The 18,953-nt window shown below is 35.1% G+C and overlaps 4 protein-coding genes across 4 annotated transcripts; 1 reads left to right on the top strand and 3 right to left on the bottom strand.

Annotated features, from left to right (window-relative positions):
- Positions 1-1,777: 1,777 nt before the first annotated feature.
- GCK72_023486 (uncharacterized protein) lies at positions 1,778-7,442 on the bottom strand (the record flags this gene model as incomplete). The annotated part of the gene is made up of 11 exons (XM_003102580.2): positions 1,778-1,827; positions 1,878-2,045; positions 2,092-2,213; positions 2,261-2,508; positions 3,017-3,293; positions 3,339-3,507; positions 4,834-4,994; positions 5,039-5,509; positions 5,712-6,149; positions 6,205-7,058; positions 7,380-7,442. 11 exons carry the CDS (start codon positions 7,440-7,442, stop codon positions 1,778-1,780), a joined length of 3,021 nt encoding a protein of 1,006 aa, XP_003102628.2.
- Positions 7,443-14,388: 6,946 nt separating this feature from the next.
- GCK72_023485 (uncharacterized protein) lies at positions 14,389-14,984 on the bottom strand (the record flags this gene model as incomplete). The annotated part of the gene is made up of 2 exons (XM_003102615.2): positions 14,389-14,610; positions 14,658-14,984. 2 exons carry the CDS (start codon positions 14,982-14,984, stop codon positions 14,389-14,391), a joined length of 549 nt encoding a protein of 182 aa, XP_003102663.2.
- A 701-nt stretch (positions 14,985-15,685) lies between these two features.
- Positions 15,686-16,068, top strand: GCK72_023484 (uncharacterized protein; the record flags this gene model as incomplete). The annotated part of the gene is made up of 2 exons (XM_003102537.2): positions 15,686-15,769; positions 15,889-16,068. The coding sequence occupies 2 exons, from the start codon at positions 15,686-15,688 to the stop codon at positions 16,066-16,068; spliced, it is 264 nt and encodes an 87-aa protein (XP_003102585.2).
- Positions 16,069-17,494: 1,426 nt separating this feature from the next.
- GCK72_023483 (uncharacterized protein) lies at positions 17,495-17,989 on the bottom strand (the record flags this gene model as incomplete). Its single annotated transcript, XM_003102555.2, has 2 exons — positions 17,495-17,860; positions 17,906-17,989. The coding sequence occupies 2 exons, from the start codon at positions 17,987-17,989 to the stop codon at positions 17,495-17,497; spliced, it is 450 nt and encodes a 149-aa protein (XP_003102603.2).
- Positions 17,990-18,953: the final 964 nt, after the last annotated feature.

Here is an 18,953-nt window from a genome sequence, read left to right as displayed (position 1 = left end):
TTTGGGTCATTTGGGGGGGGGGGGGGGGGGGGTGAACCTATATTTATGTGGAGGACTGTATTTTGAAAAAGGATCAGTATTAGACACCTGGATTGCATCCGTTTTAGAGCGCACCCACAACATTAACACATAATAGATAGAATCTGTTGAAAAAAACGTTTTTATTAATGAATGCAGAAAAAAATCTTCAAAAAACAATTAGACACAAAACACACTTTTGTTAGTGGAAACAGTGTCAATGATTAGCAACACAGTTCTTGAGATGGCTTCGGAAAGTAACTTCATATTCTGAGATGGGGAATAATTGACCTGCCCTAAACAATTAAGAACATGCTTGAAGTTCAAACTACTATAGGTTTTGAACTAATGAATTGAATTGAATTGATTTATTGAGATGAAGGGCCAAAAGCCACTAACACAATCACAGTAGAGAACAAACAAAAGCGATAAGGAAATTAGATTAGTAGGTAGACATGTTAAGAGTGAGATAATTAGAGAAGTCAAGAAGTTTAACATTATTTCTGAAACAACGGGAGGAAGTTTTAACCGGGAAAACATTAACAGGAAGGGAATTCCAACAGGATAATAAACGATTAGGTAAGTATTGAGCACCGAATTTAGAGTTGTTAGACACTAATGGAAAATATTAAAGACAGGTGGGGGATAAATTATGTAGCTACAAAAAGGAATTGTTGATATTAAGCATTATGGACTTGAATACTTGAATACTTCCAGTCTTGCTGCTTCAAAATGTTTACAATTATTTTTTAACAAACGGCTTTATTTTATCTCATTGTTGTTTTTTGGCAACAGATTATAGTGTCCACAATCAAGCTATATAAAAACACGTGAATGATAGAATAATTCAATTTAAATCACATTTTTTTAAACAATTATAAAACCCAACAACTCTTACAGAACAGATACGAACAGAACCTTCACAATACCTATTCGAACATAAAATAATTTATTTTAAAGCTGAAGAAAAACGATGATTCGACTAGAAAGCTAGATTGAGGTGTATGCATTGAGAGAAAAAAAATGTTTCACGGGAATGATCAATTTGAAATTATCAACAAATGTAAATTTTGAAAACAAGTTATAAAATAATTATTAGTAGTTGGTAAAAACAAATGGGGCATTTATATATTTATTGACAAAAGTGGATTAACGAAAATGTGTGAGAATTGGAATAAGGGGTAAAATAACCGGGAGAAAAATTAATGGAGTTAGCAAGTTTGAGGAAGAGAAGAAAAGCGGGGGAGAGCATGACAATTAACTAAAATACTAAAAACGGGTAATAGAGGAGTTAAGGAGAGTTTCGAATTTAGACGGAGGAAGGAATTGGGGGACATTAGCAATAATAGCATTCCATATTGGAATGGTGGATGAAAAAAAAATCGGGGATAGAAGGATGGCAGCAAATTAAGGTCATGGGACATCGAAGTGATTGGGAGATTTCGACATGATAATTAAGGTGGGGGAAATAGGTGGCACCGCTAATAAAGCTATAAAGAAGAAGGAGTTGGGCTTTGAGACGGCGATGACGGAAGGAAACTAAGTTAAGGATTTCGAGCCGGTGGGGGTAGGAAGAATATGAAATATTACAGCGTTGAAGGACTTTACGAGAATAAAGACGGAATGGTTTTTCAAGAGAGTGAGAAAGGATGCTAGAGACAGGAGGGGAATATACAGTGCAACAGTACTCCAGGAACGGGGAGAAAACAAACTGAGAGAGTGGGATTTGCCGGTGCTCAGTTTCCTTCTGCTTTGGTGCTCAGTTTCTTTCTTCTTCCACTCTTTTTTTTTGATCGGCCGGCTCTCCATCTGAAAACAAAAACACTTATACAAATAAAGTTTTTTGAAATAAAAATCACCTTCAGAACTTTCAGGATGATTTCTTTTTTTTGATGCGGGTTCAGACTTGTATTTAGCAAGTTCATCCAAAAGTTTTTGTCTGTCTTTTTTAGAGAATCCAGCAGTAGATTGGCGATCATTCATTTCTTTACAAAACATATCTACTGTTTCCTGTAGCTCCGCGCCACCTGTAATATTAAACTGAGGTTAAGTTTGTGAATGTGAAAAACTTACTTTCAAGTTTCGGAATGAGAATGTGCTCCATATAACAGAACATCACATCCCGGAATCCTTGATAAATGATATTTTTGAACTTCGGATTCTTTTTTACCCACGATTCTTCTTGTTTGGATCTTCTGAATATGAAGAATATTACTAGATTAGAACCTTATTAACTGCTTACTGGAATTGCAATTCGAAGGAGTCTTCAGTTAAATAACTTCCTCCTATTGCAATACTGTCCAGTGGAGTATACACAAAATGTATATATCCAGCCGGGACGACTGCAATCCCCCCTTCGTTGATGACAACTCTTTGCCATTGGTTGAACAGGGGTTTTCCAATCCATTCTGTCATTTCGTACTTCTCATAATCCCGAAAAAAGACCAAGTTTTCCTTCGTAGGCGGGGCGAAGTAGAATATTTTTTGGCCCTGTAAAAACAAGTTGTTTCGGATAGTTACTTATAATTGTTCAAATTATGTCCACTTTTGTGCATTTTTTGATGCTGATGTCTCAGTTCCTTACAATTTCGAATTTACTAATTTTGTTACTATACATTAGTTTCTCAATAAAATCAACTCAAAACTTCTACGTGTTTTAATACTCCTATTTCTTAACTTGCTCCCCACTCAACTTTTACTTTTTTTAAAAGATTTGATACTGTCTTTTTTCAGTTCATTCAAACTAAAACGGTGATTTGATCATGCAACGCTGGAAGTTTTGGGTTGCTTTTTTTTTCCAACTTTTCAGTTCAATGTGTTTCTCAATAGATAGATAAATGAACGTTTGTATATTATTTTTCGACCAGTATTTCTTAATTACTATATCGGAAGGGATTGTTAGGCACACTTTATATGGTTTTATAATAATTTTTGAAAGCAAAATCTCAAAGATACATGCCCACTAAGAGTGTATTGAGAATATAAACATGTAACTCACTTTGGCCACATAAAAATACAGCGAAGTTGCCGAATAATCAATATGAGGTTCGGTGAACGAACCGGCCATGGTTAACATGACATAAAGATGATAATTCGGCATATTGTCTCGTTGCTTTACCAAACGTTTTACTTCTGCTTTCCTTTTTTGAACGATTTCTTCGCTATTTCCAGGTTGCTCCAAGAGTTGGTTGATTTTCTCATTCAAAATATTCCTCAGATTATGAACTAAACTTTTTTTAACGACATATTTAGGGAGTTTGAATTCCTTGCAGAATCTGAATAAATATTGTATGTTTTTTTTCCCCAAAACTTTTGCTCACCTGCTATCGATGTTGCTTGTTTCAAAAGACAAGCAATTGTAGCATGCTGATCTTTCAGCATTCGGTTTCTTGAATTCTTCCAATAACTGTTCAACAGTCATTGGTTCGGTGCTCCGTTTGTAAGTATTGATGACATCTACATTTGGGAGAGGTTGCCCGTTCGATGGTTCTGAAACTCACAAGTTCTGTCAAAATGAAAAAAAACAGGTGTCAAAATCTTTCAATTCTATGTAATTCTTTTTCATAATTGTCAGTTGAAAACTTGTATCTTTTAAGAGGCACTATCTGTAAGAATGAGAATGTTTGTGTTAGACATTGTAACAGTTGAAAATGTTATTCCAATCCAAACTCTTTTTACAGCATGTGTACCCCTATTGTAGTAGTTTAGAAAAAGTGTGTCAACAGTCCCCGAACGGTAAAGCAGTACCCAAGTTTTCTATTACCAGTTAGATTAAACGCGTCAATTAAAACAATTAAAAGAGCATTGTCGTCTGGAAAATCCTATAGGATTTACCGATTTTGATGGAATAAATCGGGAAAAAAGTATCGTAAACAAAGAGGAACCAATGTATGAGAGTCGGGCTTATAGTTTCGGGAAAATTTGCGAGAAAAATTAATATAGCCTGGAGTTATCGAGCCGTAAAGTTGGCAATCGCAAAATTTCACAAGTGCTTCGACCATTCTTTTCAAAAATTACATATGGGTCCACCCTTATGAACTTTGTTTCGATAATAAGTTCAATGAAAAAATATTTCAGAAAATAATCACCATTTTTATGAAATACTTAGAATAAGTCAATTTCCAGATGAAATACCTAAGAGTGTGTTTGGACCGAATTAATGTTAGTTTTTTTCATCCAATTTTTCCAATTTTTCCGTATTCATCAGTAATTAATACGAAAACCCTCAAATAGAATAAGAAAATCTCGTATTGTCCAGTGTTTTTTGTTGACCTAAATTGAAACATAGAAGACGTTTTGCGGGGGAGGACGTAAACAATTTGAAATTTGAGAACTTATAGGAGTTTTTAAGAAAAATTGGAAAAATGGGAAACTGAAATTCACTTTTGTTGTTTTTGGGATGTTTGAAAACCTGGAATTTTGTGTGGGGTAGTCCAAAATGATTCTAACATTTACCACAAGTTTCCCAAACTAGCCTGGAAAATTGGAACTTTTCTGAATTTTTTTCGATGAAAAATCAATTATTGGGCATAAAATTCGTCTATGAGGTTAGTGACGTATTTATTTGTAGATCACTACAATAGGGGTACACATGCTGTAAAAAGGGTTTGGATTGAAACAACTTTTTGCAACTGTGCTAAGAGGAATCCTCATATTACAGACAACGCCTCATATTTTTTGAAATGTGTGTTTTAAAATCAGAAAATTTGATTTCAAACGTTTCTTAGTTAGTCTGAGCTTTCATTTCTTCCTAGTATAGTTTTTCATCGATTATTTTCATTTATTTAGTTTCATTTGTTCATCCCAATAACTCACTCAATTGATCTTCCAGAGTATCAAAATTCAAATTGTTTGCAATTGTCATTCCAAGCCCATTCGCATTTTCAATAAGAAAAGGATTATGCAAAACGTCATCTTTTGCCATCTCTTCCATAAACTTTTCTCCGTTTGCGACGTATTCGAATCGGCGATTGGTTCTGAAATTAATTTTTTTGATTTCGTTTTGATCTACAGCACTCACGTTTTGTCAAAAGACTGTTTTTCACACAATTTGAAATGCTTCATAAACTCTTCGCTTCCGATATCGTTACGAGGCCACAGCATACATTTGCTTTCCGATGAGACATTCTCTGAGGTTGAACTCTCTGCATCGGCAGCTTGACTCTGTGCTGCAACAGGCAGAGGTGTAGGTTCAGCTGATTCCTTTTCGATGAGTTTGTTATGTATGGATGTGATCTTCTCGTTTTCCATACATTCATCAAACGTATCATTAAACTTTATCAATTGTTCACTTTCAACCCTTTCTTCTTCCATTTGTTCAGTTTCTTCCAAATTGTCTTCAGTTGTGGATAATGGTTCCACACTCCGGCGGACGCTTTGGCTGATTGCTGGCTTGAGAGTCATGTGGTTAGATGCTTTCGTGGTATTGTCATTCATTTGCTCCTTCTGTGACAATGATACTCTCTCATGATCGATCTCACATTCTTTTGACCTGGAAAGTAAAAACTATGTTAGTACATTATTAGAAAACAATTAGAAGAAGGTAATCACCTCTACATTTTTTAAATATCTTTTTCATGTTTTGGATATTTTGTCGATATCCATACAGTTTGAATTTCAGGAGCATTTTAGAGCGTAAATCAAAAACCTAATCAAAAATATACTCGAAACACGAAATTTTTTTTAAAACTCACAGTACTGCGTTTTTCCTGTTTGTCTTGATTTTTTTCACAATGCTCTCGATTTTTATGGCGTCCTTTTCAATTTCACCGTAGAACTTCAGAAGAGAGTCAACTACTTTTCTTTCTACTTCATTGAGGCCCAGTTTCATTTTCATGAAATAGTTCAAAACTGGGTCTTGAACGTATTCAAGAATTTCGGTCATCGTTGTTTCGACATTTTCTTCTGTTTGTTTTTCTCTTCCTGAGAAATTCTGAGCAGCAGATTGTATTTTCTCGCATTGTTCTTTCAACAACTTTATAATAACTTTTGCTTTTTTGCTTCTACTTTGTTCGTTGGCTTCAGGGAAGTAATCACAAACAGATGATAACCCAACAAGCTCAATATTTTTCTGCAAATAAAGTACTTCCTTAATTTTCTCTGGGAGCCAAAGTTCCTCGATTGTATGACTTCTGAAAACACGTTTTCAAATGAATGAATACCGAAAATGAAAATTAAGTAACTTACTCATTTCGAGAAACGTTTTGAAGAGTTCTTTTGAAAACATCGATTTTCATGAAAACCGCTGCAATAGGTCTTCCTAGTGCCTCCACAACAATCGATTCCTCCGAAACGTTAGATCTATCATTTTTCTTCACAAGATAATTAACCGAATTCATTCCAGCAAGTTTCTGAATAGAATTGACTTCTTCAACCACAGATTTGATATCAATGTTCTTATCGATCATATTTGAAAGGGCAGTCACGTTTCCCTCAATGAGTTTCCACTTCGCAGCTATAGCCAACACGATTTTTTTTACCTCCTCTGACTTACACCGTTCTTCAACCTCAGTTCGAAACAGTTCCACCTTGGTTACTTGATTGATACAAGTGCTCTGGAGAAGGCTCAAGAATTTTTTCAGAGAATCAAAAGATTCTTCCTCCATGTTGTTGAAATTTGCAATAACCAAGTTACTGTTTTCTGGTTGGCGTTCTTTCAACATATCATCAAATGTTTTTGCTTTACAAAGTAAAGTATTGAAGCATAGACACATGTCTTCAAGAACTCCATGTTCCAGTGGGATTGTCTTCTTATCTGGCAACGTTTTCCAAATAAAAAAATTGACGCAATTTTCCCGGTTTGAGATGGTTCCTTTCAATTCGGCTACATGTCGGATGATGTCTTCAACATTTCCATTTTCGCACAATGGAATATGTTCAGTTTCATTCGTAATACGCAGCCATACATCGTTCATCCTATTAGTGCCTTTCGACAACATAAGGGGGAGTGTACTTGCTTTTACACGTTCATTCAGGACAATAGAAGTATTAGTGGCAAATTCAGCATTGTTTTTCAAACTATGGACAAGTGCGTTGACAGTCTGAAAAAAACTATTCAAGCGAGATTTTTGAAGATGTACCTACAAGTTAAAAAAGACAGTCAGACTAAACCTTCAACTTATGGCTAAAATATCGAAAACTCGCCTTTTTCTTCGTCTTGAAGCAATTCTTTTCATAGAAACTTTGAATAAACTACTCAAAAAAAATAGATCAACAAAAATAGAGTTTGAAGGTTAATGTTTGTTATTTCTAGACAAGATCAATATTAAATTTGAGCAGTTAATCATGAAAGATTTTGGATCTATGTTATCTGAAATTTGATTGAAAACCCTATAGGCGTGTTACATAATAATTCAACTAACCGTGATTGAAATATTCCCATATTCAAAAGGATATTCGACAGCTTGATCAATCGGTTTTGCCATTTTCACTGAAAATTTGTATTTACAAAAACATCAGGAAACATCTATCTGTATGGAAACAAAAAAAGTATCAATCAGAAACATAAAGGAGAATGGCGAGAAAAACAATTGATTGGATAGGTTTCTAGAATAAGGTCAACTGTGGCCAAAAGTATCATATTTCCACACGGTATGGGATACAGACCTGGGTTTATGACAACCGGCTCTTTTATATTCTTTTCCAATAGAATAGAAACATCTGGTTCTTCTCATAGAACACCAGTCAGATAGATATTTGTGGATGGACATAAACCGTTTGAAAAAAACCATAGTTGTACGGAATGACATTCTTCGATTTCCGGAATTCGGAACCAGAATGACAAAAAAATCCCGGAATATTCGATAAATTTGCAAGGCCAAGACACTTTTTCGAGTGTTTTTAATGATAAATAAAGTTTAAAACTACTGTATGGGATCAAAACCGAAAATAAGTGATACAGTTGTCTTTTAAACTCAAAACATTTTTAAAATATCAACTTCTGGATTCCGGAAAAAGAAACTCAAAAAACCGGAATGAGATTTTTCGTTTTCCGGAATCCGGAACAGGAAGCGGAATGTCACAAAAACCCCGAATTCCGGAATTTCGGAATCCGGATACCGGACAACTATGCTCGGCAGTTACTCGCTTCAAAATCAAAACTGCAAAACTGAAAACCAGAAAATACACGAAAACGCTTTAGTTTGCTGAAGAAAGGTCTGTCACATAACACATGTGTTTTTTCCGACAACTTTGCTCTTATTCGCATTCTAACCTAGTTCGTAAATGTAATAATTAACAATAATATGACTTATTATAATACAGAAGTTAGCTTTTACAAGATTACGGCCCTAATCGGTTCGGATAATAAGTTGTTATGATCGAATCGAAAACAGTTGGTTTCTTGTTTTTTTTTGCATGAGATGAGATGTTTCACACATCAAAAGTTTTTATTATGCTCCAACGTAACCGACTACTACATGTCATTCTTCAATATGTTCAGAAAAAATCAAATACTATCAATCCTCCATTTCTTTCACAGTATTAGTGGACGTTCCATTTGTTCAAAGCATCTATAGGTTGCCACTGGAGGTCTGAGCCAGTCGTTTCCCAGCGGGAGAAAAATTTAACGGCTACCCTTTCTATTAGACTGTTTATTTTTTCTTAAGTAGAGGTGAGAGGACAGTAAAATGTTTTGGTGTTGCCACATCTTAACCCACCTGACTAACATTAAGACAAGAATACTGTAAAAAAAACGCAGTCACTATAACCTAACCTTTGTATTTATAGTTACGATGTAGTGAAAATACGATTAGAGCTGTTACATGTTTAGATTCATGACCAATGTTATATTTCTAACAGATCTAAAAGAATGCTAATCAAAGGAAAATATAGAAAAAAGAAATTGATGTATTGTCTCTTGATGGCTGTTTCTATTCAAAATAGCTTTCGAGGATAGAATAAGTTACGGTTTTTCTCCAGACTCTCTTCTAAGTATCAAAACACTATATCTGTTTTTCTCTTTTCTTGCTCTATCCTCTAACTTATTGCTGTTCAACACAATCGTTTAGTTGCGTCGTGCACATCCTAAGTCATGTGACCCCACCAGACGCTCCAGTAAGTGGTGCACCTTCAAATCTTGGTATTAGTACTAACAAAATAATATGAAGGCAGATAGAAATACATATATATTAATAATATTATCTTTGAACCTAAATAGCTGAGGTGATAGAATATAATAGACAAACATATGGTCTATAATACTGTTAACGAAAAACTGCCACTATATTCTAACCTCTGTATTTACAGAAACGGTATAAAGAACATACGATGAGAACGGTTTCATGTTTAGATTCAATATCAAATCAATACAATAATTGAGAATTTCTGCCAAAAACGGCGTGAAGAAAACCCGTCAGATCTTCTGTGTGCCCGCCACGGTCCTCCCTGCAGAGATGGTCCCGAGGTCTCCCCGCCCCTCCCTCACGTAACAATGAATGCACTTGGGGAATGATGTAAATAATATGACATTCCCGATGCCTACAGTTTGAATTGATGGAAGGGTACATATGCGATATAACTACGTCTGTATTTTCACATACTCTGTTTCAGTGTCCAACATTGATGCTACTAACATGAGTTACAGAATTAACATATTAGAACTCAATCTCAGGTACTTTTTATTACTTTGTTTTATCCTTCCGCAATGATAGTCATATGTTATTCCATTCAATGTGCTCCCTTATTTTTCCATCCGTATCTCTGGATCTAATCACTTGTCTTATCATGCAGCACATAATATATAATTGTTTTTGACTTTTTATCCAATATTTCCTCTCTGGTAAATCTGAACAATTGTGACTATTTCTAAGTGGCTAGATTCAATTTCGCATGTTTTTGCTAAAGAACACACAATTTCAAAATCAAGGATCTTCTATGTTAGAAGGAAGATAATGTACACACAGAGGATCAAAAGTTATATACTCGTTCAATTTATTTGTGTATCATAATTTTGATATAAGACAGTTTAATCATGTTCAGACGGCTACATAGTAGGTACTAAGTAATGTGCGTATCTAAAAATTGCTACTTTTACAAATCTATAACTATTTTCGTTTCAACCAAGGTGCCACGATTTTTTTCCTAGTCGCGAATGAGGTGCAGCTCACATGGCCGAAATGTAACTGTTATCTATCCATTAGTTCAACTTTCTTTAGAATCAGTCAGAAACATATACTTGTCTTTATACTCAACCTTCATACTGTTCTTGACAGTTGGATTAAGAAAATAGAAGGAGAGTCACTCATTCTCTTTTGTAGCCAACTAACATCTTCTGTATTTGCGTTAAGGATTAGTCGGTGTTTCCAAAAACAGTTCCATCCCGAATGCTACTGTCCCCGATGAATATGATATTGTTATAATAACAAACAAAACGTCACACCTGAAAGGGCGGCCGTTCACTGTCGCATACCTTCTGAAGAGAGACATCTCAGCGGGTGTTGGGCAGGTGCGCGGAATGCATGAGAACCGAAATTAGTAATACGTTTGTGGAAGAAACGAAATATGAAAAGAGCGATATATTCTGAATCTTTCTAACTTTTTCAGAATAATTTATTGCGCGGATTCCAGTATACAGTACTGTGCAATAAGATATACAGTTTTGATATTTTCAGTTGAAAATGTCCAGCCTTGAATTTATTTCATCGTATCACTGATTGCTGCACAAAATAAACTTCTTATGGATCATACAGTTCAAAGATAGAACTTCATTTTTTTGATTGACAACTTTTTGCACAGATATTCTCTGGAGAGTTGTACACTTTTTGCAATGAAATGTTTTATTTGATATAACTTTTTATTAGAAATTATGAAATGAATGATCACTACAATTTGTTGTAGTAATTATTGAAAATGCATTATGTTATGTCCTTTGTGTCCGGCATACCGTAGCCGGGGTGTAGTCCAAGGAACAGTGGAGTGAATAGATAGAGAGTTTATGTTGTGCCCATAAAGAAAGGGACTAAGAAAATGTGAGATTAGAAAAAAGATAGAGAAATGACAATGTTCATAGTAATTTTAGACCTAAGTGTATAAAGATGTGAGAAACCTGAAAAAGGAGAGAGAAAACGAAGAATTGGTGGTAATTATAATGATTTATTATTATGGTTAAATAGAGAACGCTTAGTGATTTGCGTTATGAATGTAATTATTTTATAAGGAATTTTAGGCCAGTCATTTGCCACGTTGTTGTGGACCTTCTTGGTTGCTACGGGAACAGGGGGAATTTACAGTTAAATAAGACTAATTAATTAAAGATAATTAAAGGGAGAAAACATATTAAATTAGAAAAAAACAAACGATAAAGGGAGAGGCAAAGGAAAGGGTCCGTCGTCATTCTAACTGATTCGAAATTGCCTCCGTCGACAACCGTGCATCTTATCACGAGCGAGTCGCGACGCAGAGAAATGTCCAGCAGAGCGCGGATGCAGCAGGACAGTGAAGATGGGAACAGAAGAAGGCTATTCCAGGAAAAAGGACGACGTACGACTTGTGAAATCAAGGGATTCAGGGGGATAGATGATTACAGAATAGTAGCCAATAATAGGTTGGGGAAGCAATAACTAGAATGAGGGATGTCAGTCCCTTAAATAGGGAAGTCGGACCAAACTACAAACAATGTGAAAGAGAAACGCGCATACAGACCAATGTGCGCGCTCTTACTTGGGGTAGATCATCATCGGGTTTCTATCCATATAATCAAAACAATCCACGTTCACAAAAGTATGAGAACCAGATAGCTGAAAGCTAAATGTGCCATGAACCTTGTGTGAAAATCCTGCTTTCTGAATAGCTGGGCTTTCTTGCATTTTAATTTTTTACTCGTTTCAAATCATCGTTATAGGTTATTGTTAATGTATTAATTTCTTTCTTTCAGGTTCTTTTCAGAAGACAATTCACAAGGAAATGACCACCATGGAAAGAACAGAAATTCGTGGAGTCGATCAGGAAGACATCAGAGAAGAAACACGACGGAAGAAAATTTTCATTTCTTTTTATATTATATTGACTCATTTTTTTTGTAATTCTGTCACTACTATTTCTATAATTTTTTCTGAGGTTCCTATGGTATCATGGTTTACTTGTTTTATCATGATATGTCGACTCGTATCTTCAATTTGTCCAATTTGAACCCATAAAAATCAGCTGATCCATTTTTTTTAATCACGCTTCTCACTTCTTCTTCAATATTTTATTTTCAGTCTATCTACACAATTTCTAGAAACATATCTCATTCTCTCCATGGCCATTCGTCTTTATTATGTTTTGTAAATGCTACCAGTAGCCGAAAAAGCGGGGTATCTGTGGTAAGTAAACGTCATCACGATGCGCAGTAACATTGTTCATCTCTTTATTTGCTTGTAGTTTCATCATTAACGGCTTTAAAAACAAACTGAATGCATCTTCATAAGAAAAAAGGCACATTGACACTGAATAATGTAGTTTACGAATGCAATTCTGATAAGCAACTTTATGCGATTCTGTGATCAAATAAAAACTGAGGGATGTGTTCGCTTGTTTGTAAGAAAGAAGAGAAGACACCAGTCGCAGACTACGTTGTGAAACAAGAACACAATTGGGCACGGCAAGAAAAGGTGCAATGGACTACGCGTCGCAAGGACTATTTGAAAGTGAGGTAAAATGCAACAAAGAGAAATATATACAACGTTGGAGCAGTAAGCCTGTCGGGTAATCTTTTTACCCTTTAAAAAAAATCACAATTTTAAAATACGAATCACACGACAATGAAAAAAATAGTCCGAATAAATTAATTTGCGAAGCACAAACCAGGAATGAAACAACAAAATTTTGAAAAATCAAAACATGTTTTCCACTTTGTTTCCAACTTTTCTCTTTATTTTCCTCCCTTTCAGAATTTCTATTTCAGTGCTTAGACAATGTGTTTTGCTAAAACTTTTCAAAATACCAATAATACACTTGGCAATTAAATTTCTAAATTGTTCATTTAAATTTTAAATTTCTGCAAAGTAACACATGAAATTCTGAAACTTGTGATAACCAAATTGCATTGAACATTTTTGTTATAATGTTCAAATATATGAAAACTGTAAAAATTTGTCTGAATACTCTTTAAAATTCCTTTGATAACAATTTCGTCTTTCAATTCTAAAATGTATAAACATTTCAACAGCAACCTCGACTTCGTTCGGACCCCAAGAAAGCCCATTCTTCATGCGCCCACTAGGCACTGATGTGTGTGAAAATTTGAAGGCTTTCAGAAAAAAGAAAACTGTAAAAAACATTTTTAAAGTGTGCAATTTTCAAAAAACAGTCTCTGGTTCTAATCCAGCTTCTCAAATCAAAGCTTCAATATCTACATACCGTATTCCCTCCAATTGAAGCGCATGCGCTTCTAAAGTAGTCTTCTGAATGCACGTTTATTAGAGGGGCGTTTCTAATAGATTTTTCTAGCGGTAAAAGCTATGAAAAATTGAGAAAATATCTGAAAATGCATAGCGTACTACCACAGTAGGTCTTTTCTCGCCTATTTGTCGCTTCAGAAATCGGATACCGGAGTCAATCAGTTTTCTGGGTACTGCGTTATATGCGGAGGTTATCCGTTCTAAATTTGTTGCGCAACAGTGTTCAAAGTGGGACATCTACAACAGCAGGTGCGAGAATTACGTCACTAAACGGATGACGTAATGCCGAGTTGGGTGACAACGAAGATACCTGTTTCTAAATCGACTGACCTCTATTACGCACCTACGATCGAATCATACGACACAGTTCTGGACTTGGCTGCTGGTCGATTTGGTACAACCACGAAAGATACTAAACAGTTCAGTTTGACTTTTGGAGCTAGTCCTTCAGGCGCATCCAAGTCCAAGGATGACCAGAAGTCATTAGATTTTGAGTACTCTTCCAGCGTCAAGGTACGGTTGCTCCGCAATCTTATGGTACAAATTGTCTGCTCACGAAACCTTGTACCTCAGACGACTGGGCAAAAGTCTGACGCCGGTTCATCGCGACCAGTCTTATCAACGTCGTAAGGCATGTGCAATGTATTGGAATTATTATTAGCAAAGCTCCTGTAATAGTTTTCTAAATATAAAGGCAGGAGAAAAAAAGAATCTTGGTCTTTTTGACAAACGGTCTCAAGCCTTATATAAATGTGCAGTGGTTGCAAGCTTCAAACTTTTTCTGATACTTGCTTTTAGTCATAAGATGTTACGTAATACAAGCGTCTATGTTACACGTTGCAGTCTTAATTTGTTGCAGTCTTAAATTCCAACCACGTGTACTTTTAATAACCATTTTATCAAATGCGAAGCTTAAGAAAGTCAAAAAAAATTTATTGTCAATGTCAGTGTTCAAAAATTATTGATTAAAAGTCCGTCAATTTTGATTTAACTATGATGACTTAATTATTTTGAACTTGGCTGACTGCTGGTAGAAACGAACCACTTCATTGTTAGTTTCCTCCGTTACATCAACTGAAATAGAAGCTCCCACTGCAGAATGGTAGTTAATATTCTTGTGCGTCTTTACTCCAAATTCGTTATTTCCTGCGTAAAACACAATACTGCTGCTTTTTGAATGAGAAGTGCGGCTTACTCTGTAGTTATCATTCCACTGAAAATATTGAACTATCAACACAAAAGAAACTCGCGTTAACTCACATAACATGTTCCTATCACTGCGGCGGAAACAGCGGCGACAATGAAAAATGAAAGCATCAGGATAAGGAGAAAAATTGAACTTCCTGTTGAACTTCTTAGTTTTGATACCTGTTCGAGAGCAAGTTTGCGGAGGGGCATGAGGGTTTCTTGAATTTCAGTACGGTTTTTTTGAACAGTGGGATGAATAATCAGACAGTCCTCCAATACATCAATCAAATCGAATTTGACTCCTGGCAAAGATGAATAAATCCCGACTCCAAAGCAACCACATCCTAGCAGAAAGGACAAAACAGAGAGCACGAAGAGGAATGATTGTTCTTTCTTCATTTTGTATGAAATCGATGTTCAGTTCTATCAAATGGAGAGAAAAGGAAAATATAAAATAAGAATATTCCAAAAAATGATACTGGCAGCAGGGGCAAACATTTTTATAGATTTTTTCGCCCATAAAATTTCTAGAAAAACTTTACAGAAAGGACAATTATAGGAAATTCAATATCCATTGATGTGAATCATTTTCACCTTAATCTGCAGAACGGGGCATAGATAAAACTTTGTAAAAGAAAATTAAAACGTATATACAGGTTACTAAACCAAATTTATCATTCTTGAAAACATTCTCAGTTTGTACGTGTGTTTTTCAGATTTCTCATACCCCAATTTTCTTTTTTAATATCAAGATTGAACATTTTTTCCCTCATTGTTAAAACTGATCCATTCAAAATAACCTCCTTAGTTTTTGATCCTGGTCTTCTGATCAGATTCATATTTCTGAGAAAAACTATAACGTGGGCGTCCTTAACGACACTTTTATGTGATTCTTGCGTGTTTCACCAAATATTACCTAAAAAATAATGACGAGTCCTAGTAACTCATAACCGGTTCCGGTGTTGTGACCAATTTGCTCCGCCTATTCTTTATATTCTCTCAATTTAAAACGATCTATCTTTCAGCAAGAGGTATATAAACTCCATCTTTAGCTGGTTAGATCACTTCACGTCGTTTCCCAGACTCCTTGTAACTCAGTAATGATGCGCTTCATGCTCGGTTTCTACATCGTTCTCTTCTCGATACCAGCCATTGCTCGCTATCATTCAATTGAAGATCAAAACGTGGGTGACCTTTTCTGAACTCATTAGTTTGTAATTAAATAAATTTCTATTTACTCATTAAAAAGTGATTAAATTTCTGAAGCACTACTTTGTTCATTTCATCAAATTCTACTTTTCAGAACGATCCCACAGTTGTCCAGGACGCCGGGAAATCGCATCTTCTCCACAACGTCGACCCGGTTGTAGCTCGACAGAACTACAAGGCACATCGCTATCTTCTAAACATGAAGAGGTCGATCGCTTTTGGACGTGCCGGATTTCGTCCTGGAAAACGCACCGTCGCCATCAACAATTTCTAATAATGTTGACACTGATCCTGGATTTTGGAGAAAGTGATTATTTTTTTCTGTTTTTTAAATCATTATCATTAGTAAATTTCTGTTGAACAAGAGAATGCAAATTTTTTTTCCTTTTCAAAAACTTGCTGAACTATCAGTTGTACGTAAAAATTATTATCGAATTCTGTGATAGTACTTAACTTAATATTATGTCAAAAACGCAGAATAATATTTCACATTAAATCTAAATGTGAGTTGATAATAAATATGAATCTCAGTATGACGAGCCTCATTTGCTTTTCTGTTGAAACGGATTAGTTTACGGCGAAGGTTCAAATGTTTTTTTTCGAATTTCGAGGCAGTGTATTTAATTTCGTTGTTCTCAATAATATTCTTCTCGGTCGGTTTATTGCGGATCTCTGACAAGTCGCCAGAAAGCAATCGTTTTTCTATTTTTGAAGATGAATTATGTCGAACTGTGTCAAACTCCGCAACGATATTTTTATAGAAACTCGAATCAGCTGTTTCAGATTTGTGAGAGTCATCATAAGGCATGAACTTCTTTTCTCTAAAAAAAAGTGATATCTTTAAAATACCAATTTTCTTACCATCAAGAATTGAAGGTTGAAAACCGAAATACCGAGTATAGACACAAGCAGAAAGAAGAAGGTGCGGTTTAATATTTGTAGCTGGAGTAAGAGGGCACAATCTTTTTAATCTTGTTATGTTGTTACATGTTCTTCCATGTGACTGTCTGCTCTGGGCGTTGTTCAATCAAACACAAACCTATTACTCTAAATTATCACGGGATATAATTTTTGAAACTACAATAATTGAAGTATTATCCCAAAAATAATAACAAGTCCGAACAGAAGTGCTTTTCCAAGTTTAAGAAATTGGTGAAAAATTGGAAAGTCTGTGTCTTGCCTACTATCAGAGAGTCTAGGTTTGTTAGATTTTGCAGAACTGTGTGAAAAACTACAGCAGAGATACCGTATTTAAATTGCTCTGTTTTTATAAGAGTCTAGTAGATTTCAACAAACGTGTCATCTATTTGATAACGTCACTGTCACTAGCATTGTGATATTCAAAACGCACAACTTTTTCATTTTGTACAATTTTGAACGAGATTAATAACTTAGTTTCTATCATTTCACATTTCTACCTCACATGTCAGTCACGTGTGATTTTCAGAAGTTCTTATTTATTGCGTTATTGACATTCTTATTAATCAAAGTTTTATTTAATTTTTCAATATGTCAAGTTAATTGACAAAAGAATTTGAATATGATTTTTGATCGTAACTTATTCACAAAAATAGTGAGAGAGGACGGAAAAACGAATATTGTAGAATAGGACATTGGATCACAAAAAAAAAGTAATTTTTAAGAAAAGGAAGTTGATTGGTATATTCATTAGATCAGTGGCGATCTGCTTCAAAACATTACTATTCAAATGGTGCGAATGAATCTTTTTCTTGGAGTCCGAGTGTCTCAAAGAGATTGATTCTTAATTTACGAGTCTTTGCCAACTGATCGGCATAACGAATCAGTTTACGACGGAGGTTGAGAAGTTTCGCTTCAAAAATGTCATCAAAGTTGTTGATTTGAGCGGTCTCGGTTTCTTTGTTTTCAGCCGATTCACTTTCAACGTTGTCAGCAATACCACCATTTTCATACTGATTGTCTCGGCTGAGCATTGAATCGATGATACCATCGTATATATCGTTCATTTTCGCAACAGTGACTTTGTGAGAACCAGTATCAGCTGTTTCAGAGTCCAAGAAGCGAGACGAGCGCCAGAATTTCTTAGCCTGCGAAAAAGATGATTTTTGGACAACTGCATTTTGATCACTTACCTTGAATGGTTCGAACTCTTCCTCAGTTGCATAAGCCGAAAGACCAAGAAGAGCAGAGAATAGAAGGGCTAGAGCGATCTTCATTTCGATTAAAAGTTAGAAATAGTTTATCAGGTGATTCAGTGATAACACACGGCTTTTTCCTGGGTATTTATACTAAAGATCAGAATGGGTGTGGCCATAGCCTCTACAAACCTACAACTATAAATTTTCTCGAGATGAGGCTTATTACTATTGAATTGTAGGTGTACATGAGGTGCTGGGCACTACTAGTCACTACAATTGTTTTCAGAGTTATATAGTTTTTTTCAGTACATATTTCATCATAACAACAGAGATCAGAGATTGGAGTGGGTTTCTAAAAAGGACCGTTGAAAATTTTGTGAGGTCTCAAAGTTTTTAGGCGGGATATAACAAAAACTATTACCAAAAACCACATTTTATTTCTTTATGTTTCATATGTTTCTTGACATACACATCACCTCTAAGATTGAACTTAATCCAAATACTCATCACAATGAACGTTGACGCAAATCATTCGATGAAGTGACAAAAATTAGTTGGTGTTGCCCTATCATGCCTAAATTATTCTTATTAAACAGTTTTTGTGTTTGGCATAAATCTCTTTGATTCCAGGAAGTTTCACTATTTTTTATTGATTTTTTATTCTTTATTTTTATTTTTATTTTACTGTATTTTGAATATCTACCTGGCAGAGTAAGCGCGTTCTCTTTTCTCTTCCTCCATTTTCTATCGATATAAAAAAAGCAACATCACTTACATATGAAGACGCGGAAAAGACAACCACTGGTATAATAAAACATTCACCAGCAGTTCAGAAACTTTACGTTTCTTGAACAACACTTTTGTATCAAACGTTTTGTTGGAATCAATTATTTTTAACTCCTTTGGATTATTTTAATGTGTATGAACTATGCCCTGTTAATTCCAACAAGTTAACTCTCCTTAATCTCACTATAGATTATCTCATTTGACACGCATCCTCGGCTCTATTTCTTCAGGTTGTTGCATTATGCACAAAATATGA

The sequence above is a fragment of the Caenorhabditis remanei genome, chromosome X (genome assembly GCF_010183535.1).
Source record: "Caenorhabditis remanei strain PX506 chromosome X, whole genome shotgun sequence".
Taxonomy (NCBI): Eukaryota; Metazoa; Nematoda; class Chromadorea; order Rhabditida; family Rhabditidae; genus Caenorhabditis; species Caenorhabditis remanei.
Note: the sequence above shows the minus strand (reverse complement) of the source record. Positions and strands in the feature narration are given on the sequence as shown.